Below are 27,652 nucleotides of genomic sequence, written 5' to 3' on the forward strand. Positions count from 1 at the left end.
CTCTGCAATAAGTTACACACGCAAGGGGCAATGTGACCCCCTATCTTATTAATAAATAATCCCCTTTTTACACTTTCATCTACTGTGTCAGTTTTACGTATTACACCAAGTATAGCGCCGACCTCCTATCCACAATTGTTTGACACACGCTGGGGCTGGGGGGGGAAGAGGCTGACACGCTGGGGGAGAATGAGGCTGACACACGCTGGGGCTGGGACTGGGGGAGAGAATGAGGCTGATACGCTGGGGCTGGGACACACGCTGGGTCTGGGGAGAGAATGAGGCTGACACCCTGTGGCTGGGGGGAGAATGAGGCTGACACCCTGTGCTGGGGGGGAGAATGAGGCTGACATGCTGGGGCTGGGGGGGAGAATGAGGTTGACACAGTGGAGCTGGGGGATGAGGCTGATACGCTGGGGGGGAGAATGAGGCTGACATGCTGGTGCTTGGGGGGGGGAATGAGGCTGACACCCTAGGGCTGGGGGGAATGAGGCTGAGTCGCTGGGGCTGGGGTAGAGAATGAGTCTGACTCACTGGGGCTGGACAGACTGGATTTACTGACTAGTGGGGTAGTGAGGGGTGGTGAAAAAACAAGGCTGGGCAGCAGGACAGACACCGGATCTAATTACGTGGGGGGGGAGTGGGGGGGTGATAAAATGTTGGGGTGCGGGGTGCCAGGATTGGGCAGGGGGTGCCCAAAGCATATTCTTGCACCTGGGCCCACCACTCTCTAATTCCGCCACTGCATACATGCTAGTGTAGGGACCTGCAGAGCATTGGGGCCCTATGACGACAGGCTGCAAGCTTAAATGTTTTGATCAAAATATGAACAAACTCCCCACACTTTTATTTGCTAGATACAAACAGATTTGCAGTATATTATTGTAAGCACTGATAGCAAAAGTCTTTATATTTTAAATCTAAAGTATGCACTTTTTTATTTTGGGATTAAAATGTAGTTAGTTAAGACTTTACCAAGTAAATATATTAGGTCACTCATAGCCTCATGCACTGTTCCTCCAAAACCTCCTGAGTGAAGGTCCCTCCTTGCACCTGTAACCTACATGAGTATAAACACAAAAATACAATTTACATTCAAGCAGTTGGTTTAGCGTTAGTGTAAACATATACGGTCATATAAGCTGACAGTCTGTTTGGCGTTTATATGCTCAGAAACTGACCCTCAAGGCCTAGAGTTTTGCTACTCTTTATACCCTTATTATAATGACTTTGGTCAGGATTATCTCATTCTTTATTTACTGTTTCAACATTTTAAAGGACAATAAGGCAGAAACAGGAAAACTAAACTAAAACAGTATTTAAAAATGGGATTACACTGCGTTAGTTTTCCAGTAATGTATTTAGAGCCCTATTCATTAAAATCCACAATTTAATTGCGGATTTCAAGTGAAACTAACGATTTTTATCGTGTTGTTAGAATTTAAATTATCACATGAATGTATCAACAGCAGCACGCCGGGACAGACCTTGCAATAACGCTCAGTCCCATCGAATCCCTCTCCCTGCTTTTACTTTTGTCGATTCACATTTGCCATATAGACAGCCTGTTACTATGCATGTGCCGTTATTAGAAGGGCCATGCATAGCTTCAAGGATCAGAAATAGACCGCAGCTGCATTTCACTGAAGCTGACATTCCCAGCGTGTCAGCTTCAGTGAAACAGGTGGTAAGCACCTTTTCTACACAGAGGTTCATCAGCACCATCAAGGTCCTGGGCAGCTCCGGAGGATCCCTCTCATCAGCACCATCAAAATCCCGGGCAGCTCCGGAGGATTCCTGTTGGCTGCACCATCAGGGTCCCTAGAAGCTTCGGAGGATGCCTCTAATTAGCACCATCAGGGTCCCAGCTCCAGAGGATCCCTGTTGGCTGCATCATCAGGCTCCCTGGCAGCTTCGTAGGATTCCTCTCATCAGTACCATCAGGTACCCGGGCAGCTTCGGAGGAAGCCTCCCATCAGCACCATCAGGGTCCCGGGAGCCCCGGAGAATCCCTGTCAGCAGCACCATCAGGGTTCCAGGCAGCTCCGCAAGATCCCTCAGGATCAGTCAGTGAGGCCTTTATACAGCTACTTGCTTCAGTTGAGGGGCATCCACAGATGGCTTCACCGCCCAGGGGATTACACGGATATTATAATCCTTCCTCACTCACCTCCTCAAAAGGATCCGGTCACGGTGTCTCACAGAAATACAAATTAAAAATGCTCTTTACATTATTGTTTTTAAAAAAAATTTAACTCTTTCATGCAGCCACAATGAAAACCTGTCATATTGATACCAAAGTGGGCTCAGATGTTGTTTACTGTACATCCAATTAACCACCATCGCACAGCTCCAGCTTCTGGCAGTGAGGGAGAGAAGGGAGGGAGCTGCAGAGCCCTCCCTGATGTATAGACAGCCTAATCACAGAAGCAGAGAGGAGGGAGCCTGCATAACACTATATGAAGATGGCATTATTATTACACAGACTCCCTCAGATATTTTTTCACAATTACTGGTCAATAAATTTAAGCAGATGACATTTCCCATTACAATAATGGGGAATGCGATCTGCTTACTAAAAAAAACATGAGATAATTAGGACTTGGGGTAGAATTTTGTGAATTATTCATTACAATATTTTAATAATAATATTGATAAATAAGCCCGTTAGTCATATGTTAAATATTCTGCTGCTGTCAGCGCAGTTGAGCCCCATTTCTGATATTGCTGAGAGTGTTTTCTGTCAGCCTAGGGTAGGGTACATAGGCTTAGGGCACACAGCCAGTCAGGGCAGGGGCCTGATCTGCTCCATCCCCCAGATGTCTGGCTGACTCTACACTCGCCTCCTCCTGCCCTCCCATTTCCCTTTACCCCTTGCTGACTTCTTCCATCACTTCCTACTCTTCCCCCTCCCTAACTGCCCTTCTGTTTTACATCAGCATAAAGAAATAAGGAATATTCACTGTGCTAAAATAAACTGAAGTAACAAAAGAAATATCTGCTTTGTGATATGAGAAACAAAGAGGCTTTTTAAAAATTATAAAGCAATTAAATCTTTGCTAAGAAATATTTTACAACAGTCAGTATGAACAAATACAATACAACAGCACAAAGTGTACAATTCAACAATCAATAAAACACGTATATCAATATTGCAACTACTAAATAAATAGTTGTATAACTCCCAGCAGATTAATCATGCAATATTTTATCCATGCAATGTGGCACTGGCTAATAATTACCTGTTAAATGTGGAATGATAGAACATGACCTACTACAGCCTTAACTTTTAGCTTTTCAATTAGAACATCTTGTTAAGTTAACACAGGTTTCAGTGAGAAAATTGGCTACAGCGCTAAATTTAGATCGTCTTTTCCAAAGATATAATATATAGAGTTCAATCTCAATTTAATATTGGCAGCTGCAAAAGACTATATAGGAGATGGAGATGCCCCATATAATCAAACAGGAAAACAAACAAGAAAAAATAGACTTTGCGCTTATTGCCTATTAATAATCTGAAATGGCAGAATAATATCAACTAGACTCGATCCTGTATGTATAAATGTACAGTTTTATTCATAAAACATTAGAAGCATCTATTGCATATATTTAACCACATTAATAATTATCATAATGTAAAAACAGCATATTTCAAATATAAAACCTTAATCATGCATATAAAACTACAAAAGCATATTGAGCTCCACACATAAGAACATGTATTGCAAGCCCACTTGTGATTTAGCTTGTATCCTCTTAATATGCCAGTATGGAAATTCCTCTTAGGGATTGGTTAAGTACACCACTATGCATATGTCTCAATAGTCACTAAGTGCACTTATTTAAGCAAGTATTCCTTTTTCCAGATACAGAATGATGTGACTTTGTATTCAGTCTGGCAGCCTTGTACTGATACAAAGTCTGTACTGAGACATATGCATAGTGGTGTACTTAACCAATCCCTAAGAGGAATTTCCAAAGTCTATTTTTTCTTGTTTGTTTACAGGTTTCAATGAGTTATTGGAAAGTTTTAAAAGTCCTTATTTTAATAAAACAAAAAAAGGTCAGGATAAAGAGCAGTAACTCTGGTACACACATATTGAATAATAATGTGTTTAAAAGGTGTTTAAATAGTAAAAATATAACCAATAAAGACAATTTGATTTTCATTTAATTTTCTCTGGAAAGCAGAGTGAGGGGTTTATTAATGTTGTGACATGTATGTTCATGTGTTGTATTGATGGAAAAGGGATTTGCAGGTGTAGGTGGAAGTGTATTTTCCTAATATTTTACTACCTGTATAGACATACTTATACAGTGCATACGGAAAGTATTCACAGCGCTTCACTTTTTCCACATTTTGTAATGTTATAGTCTTATTCCAAAATGGAATAAATTCATTTTTGTCCTCAAAATTCTACACACAATACCCCATAATGACAACATGTAAAAAGTTTTTTTGAGAATTTTGCAAATTTAATACAAAAAAAACCTAAGAAATCATATGTACATAAGTATTTACAACCTTTGCCATGTAGCTCAAAATTGAGCTCAGGTGCATCCTTTTTCCGTTGATCATCCTTGAGATGTTCCTGCAGCTTAATTGGAGTCCACCTGTGGTGAATTCAGTTGATTGGACATGATTCTGAAAGGCATACACGTGTATATATTAGGTCCCACACTTGACAGTGCATGTCAGAGCACAAACCAAGCATGAAGTCCAAGGAATTGTCTGTAGACCTCCGAGACAGGATGGTCATCGAGGCACAAATCTGGGGAAAGGTACAGAAAAATATCTGCTGCTTTGAAGGTCCCAATGAGCACAGTGGCCTCCATCATCTGTAAATGGAAGAAGTTTGGAACCACCACGACTCTTCCTAGAGTTGGCCGGCCGTCTAAACTGAGCGATTAGGGGAGAAGGGCCCTACCCGATGGTCACTCTGTCAGAGCTACAGCATTCCTCTGTGGAGAGAGGAGAACCTCCCAGAAGGACAACCACCTCTGCAGCAATCAGGCCTGTATGGTAGATGGCCAGACGGAAGCCACTCCTTAGTAAAAAGCACATGGCAGGCCGTCTGGAGTTTGCCAAAATGCCCCTGAAGGACTCTCAGACCATGAGAAACAAAATTCTCTGGTCTGATGAGACAAAGATTGAACTCTTGGCGTGAATACCAGGCACCACTCATCACCAGGCCAATAACATCCCTACAGTGAAACATGGTGGTGGCAGCATCATGCTGTGGGGATGTTTTTCAGTGGCAGGAACTGGGAGACTAGTCATGATAGAGGGAAAGATGAATGCAGCAATATACAGAGACATCCTGGATGAAAACCTGCTCCAGAGTGCTCTTGACCTCAGACTGGGACGACGGTTCATCTTTCAGCAGGACAACGACCCCAAGCACACAGCCAAGATATCAAAGGAGTGGCTTCAGGACAACTCTGTGAATGTCCTTGAGTGGCCCAGCTAGCCAGAGCCCAGAGATCTGAAAATGGCTGTGCACCATCTCTTCCCATCCAACCTGATGGAGCTTGAGAGGTGCTGCAATGAGGAATGGGCAAAACTGCCCAAAGATAGGTGTGCCAAGCTTGTGGCATCATATTCAAAAAGACTTGAGGCTGTAATTGCTGCCAAAGGTGCATCAACAAAGTTTTGAGCAAAGGCTGTGAATACTTATGTACTTGTGACTTCTTCGTTTTTTTTAATGAAATTTGCAAAATCTCAAAAAAACTTTTTACACGTTGTCATTATGGGGTATTGTGTGTAGAATTTTGAGGACAAACATTTATTTATTCCATTATGGAATAAGGCTGTAACAAAACAAAATGTGGAAAAAGTGAAGTGCTGTGAATACTTTCCGGATGCACTGTACATCACGGTAGAGGTATTTAAATGTACCCCAGAATACTCTAAACTAGTGGTTTCCAAACTGGGTGCTCTGGCACCCTGGGGTGCCTCAGGTTGGTGGTCCAATCCAGATCAGACCTTGAACTAACCCCTTTCATACTGCGGCACTGGCCCAGGATATTCCTGAGTCGGCACCATTCATACCGGAGCCGTTTCTGCAGTGACCCGGCTCTTGTGGCGTTGCAGTGGACGCTTGGAGATGATGTCACCATCAAGCACCACATTCACACCGGAGCCGTTTCTGCAGTGACCAGTCTCTTGCGGCGTTGCAGTGGACGCTTGGAGATGATGTCACCTTCAAGCTCCACTGAAGCCGGCCAATCTGACGACATGCGACATGATCCAGGTCATCGTGACCCGGATCGCGACATTTACACTACAAGGAGCCAAGGGAACAACCCGTGGCCAACCCTGCAAAGTACCCGAGTCTGATCCCCAGGTCCCTGGACCCGGGTGGATCCATTTACACAGACAAAAATCCTGTGTTGATCCGCATCAAGCTGGGATTTTTAGGTCGGTGTAAAAGGGGTATAAGAGAAAAAAAAAAAATCTGTGGACAAATAGAAGTGCAACCCTGTGCACCACCACATAACTGAACCTAAGGATGACAGGTAAGCACAATTTACTTAATAATTTTTTTCTGAATTTCTCAATAACAAACTTTCAGCTTAGGGGTGCCATGAATAAAATGTTGATACTCTAGGGTGCCGTGATTAAGATAGATTTAGAACTACTGGTCTAAACATTTGAATTTGCTGAAGTAAACATGCTGGTTATCATATTTCAAATTAATAACATTTGAAATAAAGTCAACCCTTTGGCGCCCTAGAACAGCCTCCTACACTGTGCTTATGGCCACTTGTTGGGGCACATTTACCAATGCAACATGGAGGGACTGTGACCGATATTTCCAATCCCTCTATTTCTAAGGGGCAGCATTCAGAAGGAGCTGTTATAGCCTATGGGCTCCATCCCTGGCGCTCCCTGCTCACACATGCATGGTCAGCAGACCACGTCCATTAAAGTGTCAGCCTTAATTATCGGACTTTCATTGCTTTTTTTTAGTTTGAGTGGCAGAAATTCAGTAGGTTTTGTGAAATTTCAGATCATGTCTAAGAAGATTTAATGGGACATTTGAAACCTTAAGGTTTTTTGTCTATGGAATTTCATTTCTTTTTTATAATTTATTAACCATCAGGGTTTGGAGAAGAAAACTGGGCCACCTGCAGGGGAGAAGGGAAGCAAAATGGTACACTAGCGCGGGTGGAGGAGGGGACAGCACACAGGAGGTGTTTTGGGGGTGCAGAGGGAGAGACGGCTGCGGGGTCGGGCTGCATGTGTGCGGGGCACTGACAGCAGAGGGGGTGCAGAGCAGTGGCAGCAGCGGGGCAGAGCATAGGAGCATCAGCGGGCGACAGGTGCTCACTGGCTCTGGTCATGAATCTGAGAAAATAAAGACACAGATGCATGGACGTATCAGTGAGATCTATCCATACATCTGTATTAAAACTTTAATATGTGTCAAATAAATTTAAAAAATTACGTGCCCCCCACCCCAAAAGCACAACCAGCCACGGGCGTTTCACTGTCGGTCCTGGTTGTGAAAATACAGAGAACAAAAAGCATATGGGTTCCCTGTATTTAGCACAACCAGCATTGGGCTTTTCAGAGCCAGTCCTGTTTGTCAAAATATGTAGGGGGCATTTAGCACAACCAGCACTGGGCCCAGCTGAGCCAGTCCTAGTTTTGGTAATACAGGGGATAAAAAGAGTAGGGGTCCCCTATTATCCATAACCAGCACCGGTCCCTTTCTAGTGGGGGAGTAATGCCACAGCCAGGGGAACCCCCCGAATAAGGGGTCCACCTCTCCAGGGCACCCCAGGCCTAGGCTGATAGCCCGGGACTATCCCTGGCATCCCTTGGCGGTGAGTGCCAGTTTGATTGTGTGTAGTGCAAATAAAGAGTTATAATATTGTCTTTTGCAGGTTAACTACAGGTCCCAGCAAGCCTTTCCCGCATGCTGGTACTTGGAGAATCACAAGTACCAGCAAGCAGGGCATTAAGGGCCCAGTGGTACTTATAGTACACCTGCAAAAGAAATATTAACATAAAAATAATACACCAAATATATTAATATTTTATTTTGCTGCACCTTCACCTGGGAGGAGGCGGCTTTTAAGCTCTCTTACAGGCCCGCCGCCGCCCAAGGCTTCCGTCGTATTCGCCTGGCGGGAATCAATCCGCCATGGCTTCCAGCTTCTTTGCCTGGCGGGCACCAACCTGACAGGGCTTGTGGTGTTTTCACCTGGGTGGTGACAGACAATTAGCTCTTTTGCACGGTTGCCACTTCCCCAGGGCTTCTGGTGTTCTCTTCACCTAGTGGGCGGCAGCCTGTAATCTCTTTTTTATGGCCGCTGCCTACTAGGACTTCCAGTGTTTTCTTTCTTTGGAAGCTCTTCACTGCTGCCTACTCGCAGGTGGACTGCCATGCTGCTGCCTCGCGCTGGCTTATATAAACCAGCCAAGTGGGCTGGGCAATGACGTTACGAGCCATGATTGTCTCACACTGCCCATCTTTGAATTTAAAAATGTTTTGAAATGGGCACGAAAGTAACCGTAACTTACCTTTGCGATTCTCACCATTGAAGTCAAAGATGGGAACCACTCATTGGCTAAGAGGCGGAAGGCTCACCTCTCTCAGCCAATGAGGCGCTCAGCACTTGGATTTTTATAGTGAAATCCCACCGTTGAGCTGTCACTCGGGTAGTACTGTCCATAGAGGGTTCGTTTTTTTTTTTCGTTTTTCCAAGCCCCTATGGATGCCTACTTTGAACGAAGAGGACCTGATCCACGAATAGGAGGAGGTGAGTTTGGATTTTTTTACAGGTACTTGTGGATGCTACATGGGGAAGTGGATGTGATGGTCTACAGGGATACATAGAAGAGTATGTGAGATAGTTAGTGTGCATGTGTGTGTGCATGTATATTTTAATAAACTTTTACTGTCACGGTGTATGTTTTCCACCAATTGATGCACCAATTGATGCCCAACCACAGGTGACAGCTCCAACCTGGGAGAAGTGGGGGGGGCTTGCCTAATTTGTCAGTCACGGGCTCAACAATTTCTGCTGGCAGCCCTCTGGACTAGGGGGCAGTGGTTCCCAAACTTTTTTAAATCACGGAGCCCTAATGCATCAGTACTGTTTTAGCGGCACCCCTAAGCCAAAAGTTTGTTATTGAGAAAGTCAGAATAAAATGTAGTAAAGTAGTAAAGTGCAGTAAATTGTGCTACCTGTCATCCTTAGGCTCAATTATGTGGTGGTGGACAGGGTTGTGCTTCTGTTTGTCCATATATTTACATTACATTGACCATAAAGAATTTGATTTGGTGCTGGACCACCAACCTGAGGCACCCCTGCAAGTGTCCCGAGGCAACGCAGGGTGCCGTGGTGCACAGTTTGGGAACCACTGGACTAGGGTCACCACAGCCCACCATAGCTTGTCCCTCCCCGCAATATTATTTTTATTATTATCCTTTATATGGCGCCTCAAGGGGGCCACAGCGCCATACAATGTACATAAACAGGAACATTATGAACACGAGAAGAAATGTGATGTACAGTAGAAAACATTGCAGGACATGGTTTATAAACATTGCTGCATCAGTACCAGGACAGCCGAACCCAGACATTTGTTACAGTTGTTGCATACCTACTTTTACATTCTCCTCTCTGGGAGAAGCCTGGAGAAGAGATGCTACTGACCACTTTGGTGATGTGGCCGGACTCTTTATGTCATATGGCCCCGTTCATGTCATTTTAGCCCCACCCCCTTTCTATGGACAAGCAATTCCCAGTATTATCCCATCCTGCCTATGGGCCTGATTCATTGATATACGCTAATCCGATGTTTGGAGGACTGCGCATGCGCAGGTGTACTGCACATGTGCAGACATCCGACTGCGAGCCCGCTTGCAGTGTATCCCAGCCGCAGCCTGATTGACAGGCTGCAGACTTTGGGAGGTGGAGTGGGGGTGCTCCCTGGTAGCGTTCCCGGAAACGGGAGCTTTAGCTCCTGCAGCAGCGCTGAGATCAGGCAGATGAATTTGAAATTGACGGAATTGCACAGCCGCTTGTGTGCAGCTGTGCAATTCCAGCCATCTCTGTATTAGGCCCTATGTCACTAGGAAGGGTTGCGAAAGATCCACCCTCTGGTGGACTATTCGAAAAATATCCTGCCCCTTCCAGTAGAATATGTGAGTACGTGTTGTTGGCAATAAGGATATGTTGGTATAAGTGAGCGAAGGAAAGGTACAAGAGGGAAGAGGGCCCTGCAATCCTCGCTTACTGGTGCCATGGTCCCCCCCAGGTGGTCTACCCTGTCTCTGCAATGGAAGCCATGGGAGTGGGGGCAAATAGCTGTGGCATGCATTCTGCGTCCAACTGTCCATATGGGAGACATGACACACCGCCACCGATTATTATACAGATAACATACCTCTAGGAAGAAGTAGCAGTTTCCTCTGGCTCCATATGTGATGCCAGGTTTCTTGCTAAGCCATGGAGTATCAGTTACAACAATGTAGTCAACATTAGAAAAAAAAGTGTTCTTTTTCTTCTCAACAAGTTGCTCTAGACCATTGGATCCTACTTCTTCCATTCCTTCAATGAAAAGCTTCACATTTACTGGCAGACCCTGAAACAACAGAGACGAATTCACAGGGTTTTGGTATCTAGACATACTTACATTGTGCTTGAATTCATGTAGAAGTATCAGGGCAACGGCTATATAGAGAGCTGTCCTGGTGAATAATCACCCTTTGCAGAAAAGCTCTTTAGTATTCTACGTAAGTCTTGTCCTGCCATCACAGTGCGCATGCGTAGAATGCAGATTCCTCATATGCTCCCTGCATTTCTCTCTATCTAATGGTAAGTATTGTTGTTGGCACTGATAAAGCAGGCAAACATAGTTTTTGATTACAAGAGCCTTTCTTTAGTACATCAGGCAACAATGTAAAATTACTAATCATTAAAATCTCCCTGGCTACATGCGTTGTGTGTACTGGGGGAGGCAGGTCAGATGAGAAGCCGAGAGAGAGGGGAGGGGGTCTGAAAAATCGGATGGCATTAGCTATGGTCCTAATTCAGAGATGTACACAAACCCGATGGTTTACTAACCATCTCAGACGTTTGTTGTACTGCTCATGTGCAGATCGGGTCTTGTGGTGTCGGATGCAGTGCAGCTGCAGATGTCAGGTGAGCGACGGACTGCAGCCGTTTTAGGGCAGGGAGGGGGCATCGACGGGGAACGTTTTACAAAATAGAGGCGTGTCAGCCCCATTTTGTATATATACTGTGTTGATTCTGCACTTGAAAAAAGGACGCTTTGAGGCATCCGAAATGTGTTGTGTCAACAGCTATGCTGCTCTGAATGGACCTTTACCTTGGACACTTTCCCAGAAGATGGAGGCAAAGCCTGCTGGTGTGTAGTTTAAAGTGCCTTAATCCACAAGGACTCTTGACCAACTAAGAGTTTACGCACACCACCAGCCCAAATGGCTATGAGACCAAGGGAACCACATATGTTTTTGCACCTTAATTGCACTGAGTATTGCACTTTGTATATGAATGGTGTATATGGATTTTTTTTTTAACTTTATATGGCATATTTTGATTCCTAATTTGTATATGTTTTAATTTTTATCTCTATTAAAAGATATTCTCCTTTGAGTTGAGAGATTATACTTTTGGGTAAATGATTTAAAGCTATTTTGTTTTACATTATTCATAATAAGCGTTAGGTTAGGCACTAGGGGGGAGGTTAGGTTTAGGTACAGGGGACGGAGGTTAGGTTTAGGCACTATGGAGGGAGGGAGGGTTAGGGGTAGAGGTAGGAGAAGGGTTAGAATACCTACCGACAGCTGACAGTATCCTAACCCTGTTGGGATGCCGGCGTGGAGATTTTGACTGTCGGGATCCCGAGCGCTGGCATCCCATACCCAACCCCTGAACCTCTCATTAAGTAAAATGTAATGTCCTGGGCCAAATTGTATTTATCATAAGATAAGTTTTATTGTAAAGTTACTTTTAAGTGCCTTCTTTTCTAATTTATATATATATATATGTATATATATATATATATATATATATATATATATATATACATATACATACATTCCTAAACTTATTTTTCCAGAAAAACAGCCCGGAATAGTACCACATTTCCCACAATTTGATTAAATCACCTATTCTCATGCATTTATATGGAATATTACTCCAATTTTTATTATTAAGAGCTCATGTCTGTCTAGTGTCTGCTGAATAACTATCACTGGTAGAGTGTTAAATACTAAATGTTACAGTTGCAATAAAATAAAGCATAATCGGTACTTGTGTACTTTACGGACTCATTGCAGAGAGAACCCAATTAATGTTTTATATGGTATTTGTGTACTCTACATACACAAGTACCGAAAGTTGTCCGCTCACCACACTTCGGGCTCGGTGGCTCGCTACGCTCACCACAAGGTTATATTCCCACTCTATGCCCACTTGGATGGTAGGAAAGGACGCTGGATACAGGGAATGACGCTGGACACTGGCTGATGATGTCAGGGTCCTCTCCGCGAAGGGGATTTAGATATTACCATGATTGATAATAATAATGAGTGTAGGACACTTGGGTAATCCCTGCATTGAGTCCGTAAAGTACACACAATTACCGCAACTTCAATAACTGCTGATAATGTACAAAATTCCTAATTTACAAAAAAAAAATTCCATACAATTTTCTTAACAGATTCCACTGCATGCAGCAAAGCCAGAACTTGTCCTTTGTCATCAGATGCTCCCCTGCCATACAGGTTACCTTGAAAATAAAAGATATCACACAATAGTTATACGGAAGGAAACATCAATACAGTGCACTGGCAGTATGTTTTCCTCATGCTTAAGCTTACACTGTAACTTCCAAATTTCAAGGCACATAGATAGTGATGCTACAGTATCTGAAAATGGTGCACATATTATTTGGATAGCAGTATTCTAGCCCGATTTCACACAATGTTCAAATGATGAATGGGTACTCCTTACCTGGATTGTTTTGTGTTTTTAATTATTATTATTACTTATTATTCTGAAATGTGCATATTGGTCAAATCACTTATAAAATAAAGTCTTGTGTAACATAAATTAATTTATACTTGTACTACATTAGAATTTAATCTTCTCTTTTTACCTTTATTTATTTTTAACAAATTCCCATCAGTCCTGTTATAGATAATAATGACTGCCTGATACTTACAGAGGTGTTCTCATACACTGTGGCTTCAGTCACGCCAAACAGACCCTCTTGACTCTCCAGGTCCCAAGCGACTTGGCTGAGCGTCTTTCTCCCTCAAAATGTGCATCATATTTGCATAAATAAAACAACTGGAAGTGACAATACTACTTTGCCAGATTGCACTGATCAATTTGATGTGCGATATTTGTACATCTGTGTGTGAATCTGTATACAATGTGCTACGATGCAGAGCCGGCCCTAGCCAATTTGGTGCCCTAGGAAAGATTTTAGATGGTGCCCTCTAGCATATAATCCCACCTCCAATCTTAAGGCCCCTACACACTAGACGATTTTTTGTTAATGATTTTGCCGATTCCGACGCATCAGAGAGTCAAATCGTTAAAATTGTCCAGTGTGTATGCACTATATCATGCATTGCAAGTTCCCGTGGGGTCATCAGCCGCATTGCCTGATCTTTTGTACATGCAGTCCAATAAGGCGATGCGGCCTACGATCCCATGCAGCGCTATGCCATGCTGGGCCTCCTCTCTCACTGTATATCCCTTGCAGTGACATGCTGCAGTGCTGGGGCTGGTTACCTGGAGGTTGGCAGTAGGTGATCTCTTGGTATCAGCACCACCCCTCCCCCTCTCAAGAAGGGTTTTCTTTTATCTGGTAAACATTCTTAATGCTGCCTATTGTGCCCCCACCCCAATTAATATCCAGCCATGTGCCCCCTACATTAATGTCCATCCCTCTCAGCCTGTACCCACCAGGTCCAGCCTTCCATGCCCGGTGCCCACCATTAATGTCCAGCCTTCTCAGCCCTGTGCCCCCCCATTAAGGTCCAGCCTTCCCAGCCCTGTACCTCCCCAGGTCCAGCCTTCCCAACCCTGTACCTCCCCAGGTCCAGCCTTCCCAGCCCTGTACCTCCCCAGGTCCAGCCTTCCCAGCCCTGTACCTCCCCAGGTCCAGCCTTCCCAGCCCTGTACCTCCCCAGGTCCAGCCTTCCCAGCCCTGTACCTCCCCTGGTCCAGCCTTCCCAGCCCTGTGCCTCCCCAGGTCCAGCCTTCCGAGACGTGTGCCTCTCCAGGTCCAGTCTTCCATGCCCTGTGCCCCCTATTAAAGTTCAGCCCTGTGCCCCCCCCATTAAGGTCCAGTCTTCCCAGCCCTGTACCTCCTCAGGTCTAATATACAAGAAATGGAAGAGACAGAAATGTCCTCTTTGCTGGCGCACTTAGGATATATATAAAAATTAACTTTTAATTATTTAGATTAAAATAATATGCAATCTCTTCAGTGAAATATTGGATATCAATGTGAACATAGTAAAAATAGTAGCAATGTCAGAACTAATGTTCATTAATAAAAATAAAAAATTATTTTATCACAAAACGTCTTGAATATTATTGTGTGATACCTAATCTGTATTATTACACCTATTTTATTTAGCTGCGGGACACCAAAGATATAAACAAATAATACAGCTGTATGGTTCAATCTATCCACAAGTCAGAAAATAGCAAGTAAATGGTGCATATAATTGGGACCAATTATTTGTGAAATGGTACCACTACAATATACCTGTTATATAATATTCACTGCATCAATTAGTTAGCTAAAAGACATACTAATTAGAACCACATTGTATCTACAAATAATTATCGGCTGGTATGTAATGAGAATCCACACTCATATCGAATGGTAATAATAGCCAGTTATAAATGCTGCTAGCTATGCTTAAATTGTATCCAAGAGACAGGTGATACCTTCAATGATACATTGTTGTGCTAATGCCGCGTGTGGAAACTAGGCTTATAAAGTAACATTGGTAACTGATGAGGATAGCACCATCCTCTAGATATCAGTATAAGCCCTTATTACAGAAAATCCACACAGGATAGGGTATGAAACAGAAAATGTAACTGTTTCACTATAAGGGTTAGATCATTATAGAGTATAAATGTCATCACTCTAAATTCAATGGTAGTGATGTTATAACATCGAATTAAGCGGCATTAGTTAGAATGGGCATTGCAATCAGTCCCAAGTTGTATGAGATCGTGCATTCAATATATCTATATTCCTGAGTAACTAGTGGATAAACACAAATATATATGAGGCTGAGGTTAACATCATAATTTGAATAGACATCAAATTGAACAGCATTATTGGAATGGGCATTACATCAGCCCCTAATTGAATTGAATCGTGTGGGGCACATGTCAGTACATCAGCCGGTAATAATTAAATATAAGAATAAGTATGTCTATATTCCTGAGTAGTTAATTAATAAATAAACTCAGGCAGACATGAAGCTGGGATTAACATCATAGTTTAGATGGGCATCAAATGAGCAGCATTATTGAAATTACATCAAACCCGTTTTTTTTATGAAACAGGCATTAAACCATAATGTGTCTGCCGATCATAGTGGGACAGTCATTACTACCATACAAGTGGCCTTGAAAAAGCTCTTTACATGTGAAACAACCAGATTTTATCCTCTGGATGCACTTTCTACAAACAGGCCTGCTTACCCCTGATATGCCAGGTTTTATCTTTTGTGATGTACGTGATTTACCCCAAGTTACCCATTGTGCTTTTAACATACTGTACTACATTATCTGCATACCCTATTTCTCTCTATCTTTCTCTCTCTCTATATATGTTTAATCTGGCTTTCGCTTAACTATGTGATGCAGTCAGGCCTGGCGACAGAAATCTTGGGGCCTAGTACTGCATTGTTTTTGGGCCCCTCCATCCTCCCCGATACAGTATATGATAAGTGGAAGAGGTATACGTATTGGGGGTTATAAGAATTACATTAAGTTGGGGACAGATAACAGTGATCCAGGGAGTGAGGGCATGATGTACTAAGGTATAAATGCGGTAAAACCACCGAAAATTCAGTTTTCGTGGGTTTTACCACATTCCCCGAATGTACTAAGCACCTGGGGCGGGATGCAGTAATACTTACCACCAGATATCGCCATTGTACAGATCGCATATGCACTAACATATGCGATCTGTACAGCAAAGGACAGTTCTTCCGATAAGATCTGTCCTTTGCGATCTCTCCTGCACAGTGGACTTCCGGGTTTATGACCCGGGAGTCCATCTGCACATGCGCAGTGACGGGATGGCCGTGGGGCATGCTGGGAGGGATCCGATCGGATCCCTCATACCAGTGCGATGCGGTAGAAGCCCATAGGCTTCTATAGGGTAACGCCGGCAATAGCTGGCGTTACCCTCCGCATCGCAGCCAGGAGATTGCTGCATATGGAAAATGCGGTAAACAGGGGTTTTACCGCATTTTCCGTTTGGTGCATCCCGCCCCTGGAATGCGCTGCATTCCGATGCTTCGCCCTGCTAGGTAACGCCACCTTCAGGTGGCATTATGCTCCTGGCTGGGAGGGATCCGATTGGATCCATCACATGATGCGCAGAAGGACTTCTGGGAGTTAAACCCGGAAGTCCCCCTGCCCGGCAGCATCGTAAAGGACAGCTCTTATTTGGTACATACCGTGGTAATGAATTGCAGTATGTACCCGAAGTCACGGGGGATGCAGAAGCGATGCTTAGTACATCCCGCTTTTAGAGAGATACAGGATGGGGGAGGTCAGCAATTGCTGTTGATGTAGCTGGTCTGGATGTGATGACTATACAAAGATCAACCTTATTTAGTAACGCATAGGTTTTTTTTGTTTTGTTTTTTAAACAAATTCTTTATATATTTTACATTGTAGAACTATTAAAGCAATTTAAATATAGCTGCAGATTTAACAGTTATAGATAAATTATTTTCATTATAATTTGTTGAATTTACAGGATAAATTAAGGGTATAAAAGAAATGAGCCACGACAAAGTTGCTATAAATCAGTTGGTATTCTAATAAAGTTACCACAGTGGTTTTGTGAACGTAAATAATGAAAGTAGCCCCATTTGTTTGCATGCATTTAAATATTAGAGCACAAAATGTACCAGATGTTTACCTATTAACACACACACACACATACAGACCTACATCACACACACACATTCATACAGACATACATCACACACACACATACATACATCATAGACATACATACATACAGACAGACATACATCACACACACACATACAGACATACATCACACACATACATACATACATACAGACATACATCACACACAAGTAGCACACATCACACACACATAACCTCCAGTTACCTGTTGCTAATTTTCTCTGCAGACTGAGAAGCAGGTACTGCCATGTCTTGTAAAGGGGAGGGGGCACTATGAAGGAGGCAGGGGCAGTGCACTGTCAAAAGAGTCTGCACAGCTCCTGCATTACACAATACACATGCCGCGCCCCTCCCCCTCTCTTCCAGTTTTTTTAACAACTTTATATAAACAAAAAACGGATTATAAACTAAGCAAATTGAGCCCTTACCAAATATATGGGAGCTGTCAGCCAGTCCCTTTCCTCCCCAGTTCCGTGCCCCTGCAGCCGATGTCAGGTAGAAATCGAAGCCAGATCGGGGAGAGAACCAGGGGGGCGTGGTGCAGCAGGGGAAGGACAGCTCAGCCTGAGCTCAGGGCTGCCGCTGGTCAGCATCACATGTGATATGGTGGGTAATCCCAGGGGAGCCACCGTAAGGCACCATTATAAGCCCATGCAGCCCCGGCCCCCATTCACAACCGCATGCCAATCGCGACATATACTCTATAATCTCGATCCCCCCAAGGCATTCCAGGTGCCCTAGGCATTTGCTTAGAATGCCTATGCCTAGGGCAGGCTCTGGGTTGTGGCTTTTTCTCACGCCAAGTGACATTGAGCTTCATCTGCGACTTTGTACGTGTTTAAAACGAATTCCTGTTCGGTTAAAGTTGCAGCCCAATGTCTCTAGTACACTTTGGTGTTTTGCTGCTCCTGCAATGCGAATAAGATGCAGAATTTAAAGAAACGGCCAGAATGCTACACTTAACAGAGTGGCTCAGTTGCGCCGGGCGTTTTGCGCCGTATGGCATATAGACGCTAGATGTATGAGCACAAATCTGTACTATGGTATTACCAGAAATCCTGCAGTGCCAGATACAAGACAGCAGTGTTCTTACCTGCATCTAGGAAACTCAGTAGCCAGGGGGAACGCAGCTCAGATTTTGGAAGGCAGTGTACTAGACACCCGCTTTCTTCCTGAATTTGCGCGTCTACATTATGCCTCTGGGATCAGCAGAAAACCCTGATTGCATAACCATTGGATTATTTACTAAAGGAAGAAGAGGTTCTGGGTCTTGTAAGCACCACTAGTTTTAAGTGCATGATATGTCAGGAAATAACATCTAAGCCTATGCTATACAGTTTAATCACCCGGAAACCAGTAACAAATGACATCAGTCGGCTATTATGAGAATACATCACCTTTGGAAATTGTACAATATAGGCTTTGTTAAACTGGACCAATTCTTTATTTCCATAAAGAGGTAACACGCAGGCAGAAATGTGTATTATAAAGTTTTCCCTGGTGTGTGCTGGTGGGGGCAGTTCTGGTGGCTTTAGACTACATTTTCATAGCTTATCCCTGGCAATGAACACTAAGGGCCAAATGTAATAGGGTGAGAGTTTACAAAATGTGAGCGTTTAGCTGTAAACTCTCACATAGGTCGAGTTTTATCTTGAAAATGGGAAAACATGTGAATGAGATATTAAATCGTGAGTTTTTTGAGTCTGAAAAACATGCAAATTCTGTTGCTTTGTTCTCGGACTCTATTACATTGACCGAGTTTAAAAAGTGTGAGAAAACTCTCCCCTTTTTTTAAACTCTCACCCCATTACATTTGGCCCTAAATTTTGTTCTGAAGTAATATATATTTTCGGAATCCAAACACTGTCCAAAAATGTATTTTAAATAAACATTCAGAGATGCTGGTGCCCAATATTTTTTTCCCAAATTCATTATTGCCCATAATTGCATTTTCTATATATGCTGTCAATTCAACATGCTAAAATGGGGTTCTCTGTGAAAAAGGACTGAGACTACTAACGTGATTACTTGCTTATGACTGATTAACTATCGGGCAGCACAGACGGTGTAATTGTTAGCAATACTGCCTCACAGTACTGAGATCATGGGTTCGATTCCCAATACAGCCCTAAATGTGTGGAGTTTGTATATTCTACCTGTGCTTGCGTGGGTTTCCTCTGGGTACTCTGGTTTCCTCCCACACTCATATTTCTGACAGTTGGGAGCTGATTGGCTGGTGCACCACATATCATACTCAGTGACATTTATCACTCGTTTTGGTGATAAAACTCGTTAGTAAATGAGGGCCCTGATACCTACAAATAGGGGTCTCATTAACTACTCCTAAACAAATCAACATACTTTCAGCTGCAGAAATTAATTCACAAACATTATATTAAGCTTAATCCCCTGAGCTACAGCTAATTAATTTGTTACATAACGCAATAAATATATATGATTGTGTCCTTGTTTATATTTTTATGTATTTTCATTGTTTTTATTTGTTATTATGTGGTAAATATATTTGATATAATTAATTACCAATACATTAATTTTATAACAGTGTTTTTGCAATCCAAGATAATTACTGAAATATATACGGAGTACCTTTCTAGTGCAGCATCTAACCTTTTCTGCCATCCCTTCTGATTAGATAAGTCATAAATAAGCCTAAACCAATCTGCGCTTCTTCAGAAAAACAGATAAATTAATATAGGAGGTGGCACTGTTGCACAGTGTATGTCTTCCAGTTTTTCCGCTTATCCATTCATCTATGAAGTACATTGAGAACCTTTGTGTGTAAATTGGACCATTCAGAGAAAAGTCACAGAACTGATAATATTTACTAAAGGGAGAGTTTTTAGAAGTGGGAATGTTTCCCATAGCAACCAATCAGATTCTAGATATTATCTTCTAGAAGCTGCTAGTTAAATATTAAGTAAAATCTGAGCAGCTCTCCAATTCTAAAAACTAGCACTTTAGTAAATATACCCCTGTAGTCCTGAGGTTTTAAGTACAGTGTCCTCAGTATTGTATTGATCTTAAGATATTTTTTCCTATCTTTTTAGAGTTTTATTCCTACAATTATGCATCACACTGGGCTTTATACTTTTTAATGATCTCAGGACCTCTGAACAATATATGAATCCGATGTTACTATGCGGAAGTGACTCGGGAATACTTACCATCCTTCTCTATGAGGGTGTATGGCTCTGTTCTCCATCCATCTTCCTTCTTTGCAGGCTGTACATCCATGTGTCCATAGAAACATACAGTAGGTTTTTTCGTGTCATTTCCAAATTCTGCGAGAATCACCGGTGGCAGGGGGAGTTTTGTTCCAGGTGAAAACTAAATAAAGGCGTTTGATGATGAAGTGTTACTAAAATTCAAAACTGACATAACCTGCTGTGGAACAAAGCTGCATTCTGTACCTCTTGTTCACCAAGTGCTGCCATCTCCACATTTCCACCTAACTGCAAGATGTAGTCCTTAGTAACCTCCATCATATGTAGCAGCTGGTCCCACTTTGATGGGTCACTGGAGTCACTTTCTATTGCTATCCAATCTTTCAATCTCTGTAAAAAAAAAAAAAAGTTCTGTACATTGCAAATAATTTTCAGTCATCTTCTGCTTCTCTTCATAGTTACATTCTTGCTGACATTGATGGGCTTCAGCAAAACCTATTTTTAAAAAAAGGCTACATATAAGATATGTTGTTTGTCTAATTTTTATTTTGTCTAATATAGAACTACTACACCATAAACAAAAGCTTCCACAAAGAGTTGATATTCATTTCTGTTGCTGATGTAATGCCAAATATTGTCAGATTGATAAAAGCAAATATATTAGGGTGGATATATTTCATGGCAAATATATATGCAAAGTATAATACTAATTGTGCAGTAATCAATGCACAAATATTATTCATTACGTGTTTTCTATATGGGGTTTCCGCTGGCCAGTCCTGGTCCCCTCTGCGCATGCGTGATCTGGCTTAGCCAGGTCACTCATCCTCACTACACTGGAAGCCCAGACTTCCAATTGCACTTTAAATAAAAATAGGGAAAAAAATTGAGAAAGTAAAAAAAATTAAACAATATAGAAATAAATATTTTTATATATCTAAGGAAAGAAATTACAAACAAAAGTTACAGACAAAGTGATACATTTGTGTTATTAGCTACATACAAACATTGTATATGAGAATGCAGGACTGACCTGAATATATTCATTCTGGTGATCGTCAATATACTGAAATAAGGCATCTTTTGTCACAGGAGATAAGAAAGCTTGACTAATTAGCAAAGATAGGGTGTACAATACGAGCTGTAAGACAATAACAAGGTATGCTATTAAATTAATATAAGCAGATACCCTACTTTTGTTCTAAACAAGACAAATCATGGTCTCCATACGGCTTTTGTTGTCCCCATCTCCCTACCAGACTGATTTTATTGTATTAATCCTCTACCATCATCACTATTGGGGTTTATGGCCTCAGCATTCACTATGTCCTAGTACTATAAAATATAAGAACTTATTCTGTAAATATTAAATAGTTATTTACTAAGTGCCTCTGTGCTCTCATATCCTATAGCAGTACATGTACTAATTAACTACTTCTGCTTTAACACGATTTATTAATTGCAGTGACTATTTGTTTTAAAAAATATTTATTACATAGGTAGATAAATATGACAGTAGTAATATTAGTGTGCTATATTTTTTGTTGTTTACAAAAAATACAATTGGAAATTATTGATCCCTATGTATATGTGCACACACTATTCATATACAAATTTAAGTGGACAATGACTGCAAGGAACTATGCAGAGTAGCCATCATGGCTTATTCAAGATTTAAAATGAAGTATCTATATATCATATATCATCCTATACAGCATGGATAGCCTTAAAACCAGGACTGTTAGGGTGCTTTGAAGCCTGAGGGCCGGATTCAGCAGTGTATGCAATAGCAATTACACACGCAGTCGGGCAATTGTTTTCCATTGTGCATGCGTACAAGCTACACTGCGCGTGCGCAGTGATCACATTGTGATTATGGACACACAAAGGAATCCATCGCAGAGTGAGTGACAGGCTGTCAGCGTTTAGGGGTGGTGACGGGAGTGGTCAGAAAAACGCAGGTGTGTCTGTCCATTTGAACGCTGTTTCAAGGCCATGCATAAATTAGCCACTGCAATTGCACCAGCTTGAGTACTCATTGTGTGTGACGCGACTTGTAGCTGGTCAGACCTGTTGTAAATGCTGCATGACGGGCCGATGTGCTTTGATGGTACCGATCTTTACGCAGAAGTGCGAGGCTGGACGGATGTGAGAAAGCAGCAGTGTTTATGCTGGCTGAGCTGTGGCAGGCATTAGTATATTTTCGCAGCTGCATTGCGTGCAAATTCGCAGTTGCAATCACCTGCAATTAAGTAAAGTACTGAGATTTAGGCTACAGCCACAAGATTTAAAATAGTATTTTCTTTAAAGCCATGTTGGTTTTACCATAAAAAATTGTCACTTTAAATCTAGTGGTTAAAGGCCATTACATTTGGCCCTATGAGACTGCAGCTTTCAAATGCAAAAGTACTGAGGATTATGTTGAGGGCATTCAGTATATACAGTATTGGTCGTTTTGATGCATTTTTTTCATGCATAGAAAAAACAGTAAAACACTCACCATAATATAATAGATTTCATGCGGATTTGATGATATTTGAATTTCATACAGATTTAAGCATTTTTACGGTTTGTTTAAAATTTTCATCATGCTGTAGTATGCGGGCAAACTACCTCAATTATAGTGTTCAACTGAATTAGCCCTACAGTGTTTAAGGCATTTGATCAGCGGGGCAAAGTAGCCCAAGACATTTTAGATTTGTTTATCTGTACTTAGGTGCTGATTTATCGAGCAATGCTGAACGCAGATTCATGATTATCGGGAATCTGCGCACGCAGGACACGTTCTACTCATGTGCAAAACGGGTCCTGCATGATCACACGTAATCCCTGCCATGCCTGTGCCTGATTGACAGGCAGAGACATTTAAGGGGCTGGCGGGGGTGTTTAGCATTCCCTGAAAAGGGGGCATGTCACCCCTGTTTTCCGGGAGGCCAGGATCTGGATGTAGTTTTCTGGCTTCGCAAGCTGGCTAGCCTGTGCAAGCTAAGGCTTACTCAGCTGGCCGGCGCCGTCAACCATTGCGATCATCGCTGTGGTTATCCCAGCCTGAGACCTCGGTCGCAGTGTTGGGTTCGCAAATGCAGCAGGGGGTGGGGTGTCAGACACCTCGTGCTGCTTTTGCATATTTGCAAGGACGGAATTGCAAAGCTGCTTGTGTACAGCTATGCAATTCGGTCCACTACTGAATCACCCCCTTAGTCAGGCAATTAAAGTTTGGTTGCACAAAAATATATATATTTTAAATGCTGAATTCCTATGCTCATTAACACAATTATGACAAAAAAACAAAATTAGTTGTTAAACTGATTGTGAAACTACTAAACACAGCTTTAGTAACACAAGTAAAGTAAATAATAACTGTTTACCATGGCTGTAGTGCTGGTCTTGCTTGTCCAGTGGCACAGTGTTCAATCGTGTTGTGGGATCAGTCCTTATTTATATGTATCTGGGACAAGCCGTTCCTTTGTACCAGTCCTCTCCCAGTAATAAGGTTTAACTGTTGATGGAATAGGTTTTGTTAATACAAATACTTGGTTAATAATCTTTCAAAAGTAAATATTAAGTTGGCAACATGTATTTATTCCCATGGTGAATTCTTTTGTCTTGCTAGGCAGTGCTAATTTTTCTGCCTTGCTCTGAAGTTAACACCACAGGTGGTAGAATTTCTACCAGAAACTCCTGGCGCTCATGAATAGCAGAGAAAAACTAGCAGCTAGTGTAAAAAGTTTAGTGCAAAACTTCAACAACAATGAATTGTAAAACCAGAAAGGACATACACTGTGCTTAAGGTGCCTATCCACTTGTAGATGCGGGGACAATGGCACGATTACGACATCGTAGTCGCGCCGTCGTCTCCTGCGGAGTGAAGTGCATACACTGAACGTTCAGACGTTCAGTGTATGCACATCAATCATACCCGAACATGGACAACCTGACGACGGTCGTCAGGTTGACCGTTTTGTTAGGGCGATGATAGATGTCGGAAACGACCAGCGGGCGCGCACCTCGCTGGTCGTTTTAGATGTTTAAATGACCGATTTGCATCGATACCTGAGCGATTGCACGATTATGATGTCGTAATCGTGCAATCGCGCAGTATTATCTGCAAGTGGATGGGCACCATTAGTCCTTTGCTATAAATGGATATCTACACATAAAATGAGTGAAAACCATGGACTACACATAAAAACCATGAACAGTGATTCTTAAAAAGGCAAATATTTTTATTGATTGTGGTAGTACTAAGGGGTCTATTTACTAAGCAGTGTTAGGAGACAGAGTGAAAAGTGATAAGAAAGTGATAAGGTGCCAGCCAATCAGCTCCCAACTGTCATTTTTCAAACACAGCCTGTGAGATGGCAGTTGGGAGCTGATTGGCTGGCACCTTATAATTTTCTTATCACTTTTCACTCTGTTCCCTAACACTGCTTAGTAAATAGACCCCTTAGTACTACCACAATAAGTAGTTCACAATACAATACACATATTAAAAAATTAAAATACAATACAGTATAGTTGGTAATAGAAAACGGTCTTCTGATATAAAAAGAAAAGTAATGAGTTCTTATATGTGCTAATAAGCATGTGGATCTCCAATTGCGAAATGGGCATTAAATAGCTTCTAGTGTGGATTTCCAAATGTGCTTTTAGATGTATTTACACTGCATCTCCACATCAATGTCCATTTTTAACAAGTAATAGCAGCAGCGATTTTGGGATAATAGTACCTGTATGTAAGATGAAGCCTGGTACCTGTGCTGGCATCCCAGTGGAATCAAGTTTCTCACACAGGCGCACTTAGGAGGTCCCGGGACCTCACTTGCTATTTCATCTGTATGAAAGTAAGTTCCAGCAGCACAATACTTGGGCCAGCGGCTGATGGAATAATAGCTTACCGGCGTAAATTCCGGGCTTGTGGTGCAGCTGCGGCTGTGTTTAGCTATATGTGTCTCGAGCTCAATATTTAGTCAAACGGCTGGTGTTTTACATTTGTAAAAAATAGGTAGGAGCAGTGTTGGACTGGAGCATGGAGGGACCCACCCGGAAAATGCAATTGTAGGGGCCAATGCTTCAGGGGTGTGGTCAGCACAACAGAATAATAGGATTGTGTTGTGACCTCCCACTTTGATTTAGCAGGAGGGCAAATCTTGGTGTAGTTTGTATAGAAGCTAACCAAGCACATGTTCATCAGTGGTCCTGCTGCACCAGAAGAAGGCCCCCATACACGATGCGATATAGCAGCCGTTCTGACGGATTGGAATGATATCCATGCTATATCGTTCTGTGTGTGGCTATGATATCGGCTAATGCGCGCTCCCATGGGATCGTACAACGCTCCTCCAGATTTTACATGCTGCAATAGAGATCTGGTGATGTGATGTACAATCCCATTCTGCACTATGCGGGGGGAGGGGGGTGCCGGCATGTCGGACAATGGACAGCTCCCTGTATGGGGACTGTAGCATCGCAAGGTGCATATCGCACCGTGTGTGCGGTAGAGTAACAATGTATAATTTGAGTGCACAATCTGGAACCCGACCACTAGGAAAGGGGAAGGTAGGGCTGGAATAAGGGCCACATGGGCCTGGGCTGAAGATGTTCAAGGGCCTATTATGGGAAGCAGGGGAGCTGTGACCAGTACTGTGTGTGGCCATTGCCATGTCGGCATGTACATACCCTGAGCTATCCAGGCAATGTCTCCCCTAGTATGTAAAAGTATACAAACTGCAACATGTTGTGTGGAAAATAGAAATGCGATTTTAATACTCATGGTTTATGGCCGACCATGTAGCAATCTGGTGGCTGGTCATCATCATGCTTTCATGATGATGACCTATATTTATCTGCAGCTGGAGCTCCGTCTGCTCCATTGTTTATCTGGCCATAGGTGTCGGCCTTTAGGCAGTGGAGCCGACTGGGAATTTACCTTGTACCACTGTGGGTCAGTCTGAACCTGGGCAGGAGACCCAACACACTAAGAAATAGGTTCTTGGTTAATATGGTTAGTGAATAGGAGGCCCTTTGAGGAGCTCTAAACTAAGAATAGTATGCGAGTCCCAATAAAGTTAGTAATACATAGTATTAAAAATCATGTAGTCCAAAGTTTTATTTTCCTTGCTGGCATTTATTGTCCTCCTGAGATAATAATTGATGTAGTCCATACAAGAGCAGTGGCAGTGTGGTAGATTGTAATAACCAGTGGCCAGGCGGTCTGGCAGTATCTCCTTCCCCGGTTACAGTGATATACAGAAAATGGTCCTAGTAAGACTAGGACCATTAATGACAAGCAGCATACAGCCGTAATGGGTGGTCTCGTCAGGCACTTTAACCAACACGTTTCAACAGCTTAATCCCGTCTTTTTCAAGGATCCTTGGGGATAAATAAAAAAATCAGTCAGTTTAATGGAATCTACATTTTTACATCAAAGTAGCCACCTTTTGCAAACATAATAGCCAAACACACATGAAGACTACATCTGGGCCCTCCCCCTCCTGATCTTGGTCAAGGCAGCGCCTCATTGTGATGCCTGGGTCTGCCAACGGTTTGGAATAACAACCATTGCATCCTCCTGCACGAGCAATGTTGGGGCTGACCGTCATTGCCGACTCCTTGTCTACCTGCAAGCTGCACAGCTGTCAGACCTGGCTGTTTGTCCCTTCCCTGATTATACATGACAACCCACTTCTGAGATCTGTATCTCAACTGCATGTCTGAGTTTTGTGAGACTGCCAATTACAGTTCTGTAGACTCCTTGTAAGTAAAACACTCTTTCACAGCATTTCACACCTAAGACTCTGTACAACTATTGCTGCCTGTATCACCCTGATAGTACACTTGTCATTAAACCTGTCCTCTAAGCTGACGGAGTAAGGCCTTGTGTGTCCTAGCTAGGGTCCAAACCCTGGTCCAAGGTAATGTGATGCTAATTGCCTGCCAGGCCATTTTCTTTGTGAACATGCCAATCATAATATATTTTAGAAATAATCACTGGGTGGGCATAGTAATAGGGACACATGGGTTTTAGAACCAAAACATGGGTATCGGTGCACATCTGTATCTTTATACAATGACCTCCAATTTCTGTGGCTAACATGTGAGCACTTGTTTTTGTGCTCCACTGGCAGTGCTGCAGATGGTATTCATTATATAATTCCTGTGTCCACAGCTGAGGCTGCGCCCTCTCCCTCCCCTCACAGCTCTCACTGGCTGCCAGGACACAGCCCGCACCCTCCCCAATTCTCCCTCACTATTAGTGTCTCCA

The 27,652-nt window shown here is 42.7% G+C and overlaps 1 protein-coding gene across 1 annotated transcript in view; it reads right to left on the reverse strand.

The window, feature by feature from the left end:
- The window catches only part of LOC148519956 (beta-Ala-His dipeptidase-like), a 48,871-nt gene extending 25,015 nt beyond the window's left edge, over nt 1-23,856 (reverse strand). Inside the window, exons 1-7 of the mRNA XM_088475921.1 lie at nt 23,756-23,856; nt 21,421-21,528; nt 20,634-20,777; nt 20,388-20,550; nt 12,696-12,778; nt 10,409-10,606; nt 976-1,060 (exon numbers count right to left, since the gene is read on the reverse strand). Of these exons, the coding sequence (XP_088332047.1) occupies nt 976-1,060; nt 10,409-10,606; nt 12,696-12,778; nt 20,388-20,550; nt 20,634-20,777; nt 21,421-21,528; nt 23,756-23,758 (784 nt within the window). The 5' untranslated portion in view covers nt 23,759-23,856. The remainder of the gene's footprint in view (nt 1-975; nt 1,061-10,408; nt 10,607-12,695; nt 12,779-20,387; nt 20,551-20,633; nt 20,778-21,420; nt 21,529-23,755) is intronic.
- Nucleotides 23,857-27,652: the final 3,796 nt, after the last annotated feature.

Source organism: Taudactylus pleione, unplaced genomic scaffold, assembly GCF_031769625.1.
Source record: "Taudactylus pleione unplaced genomic scaffold, aTauple2 ptg000179l, whole genome shotgun sequence".
NCBI classification, from domain to species: domain Eukaryota; kingdom Metazoa; phylum Chordata; class Amphibia; order Anura; family Myobatrachidae; genus Taudactylus; species Taudactylus pleione.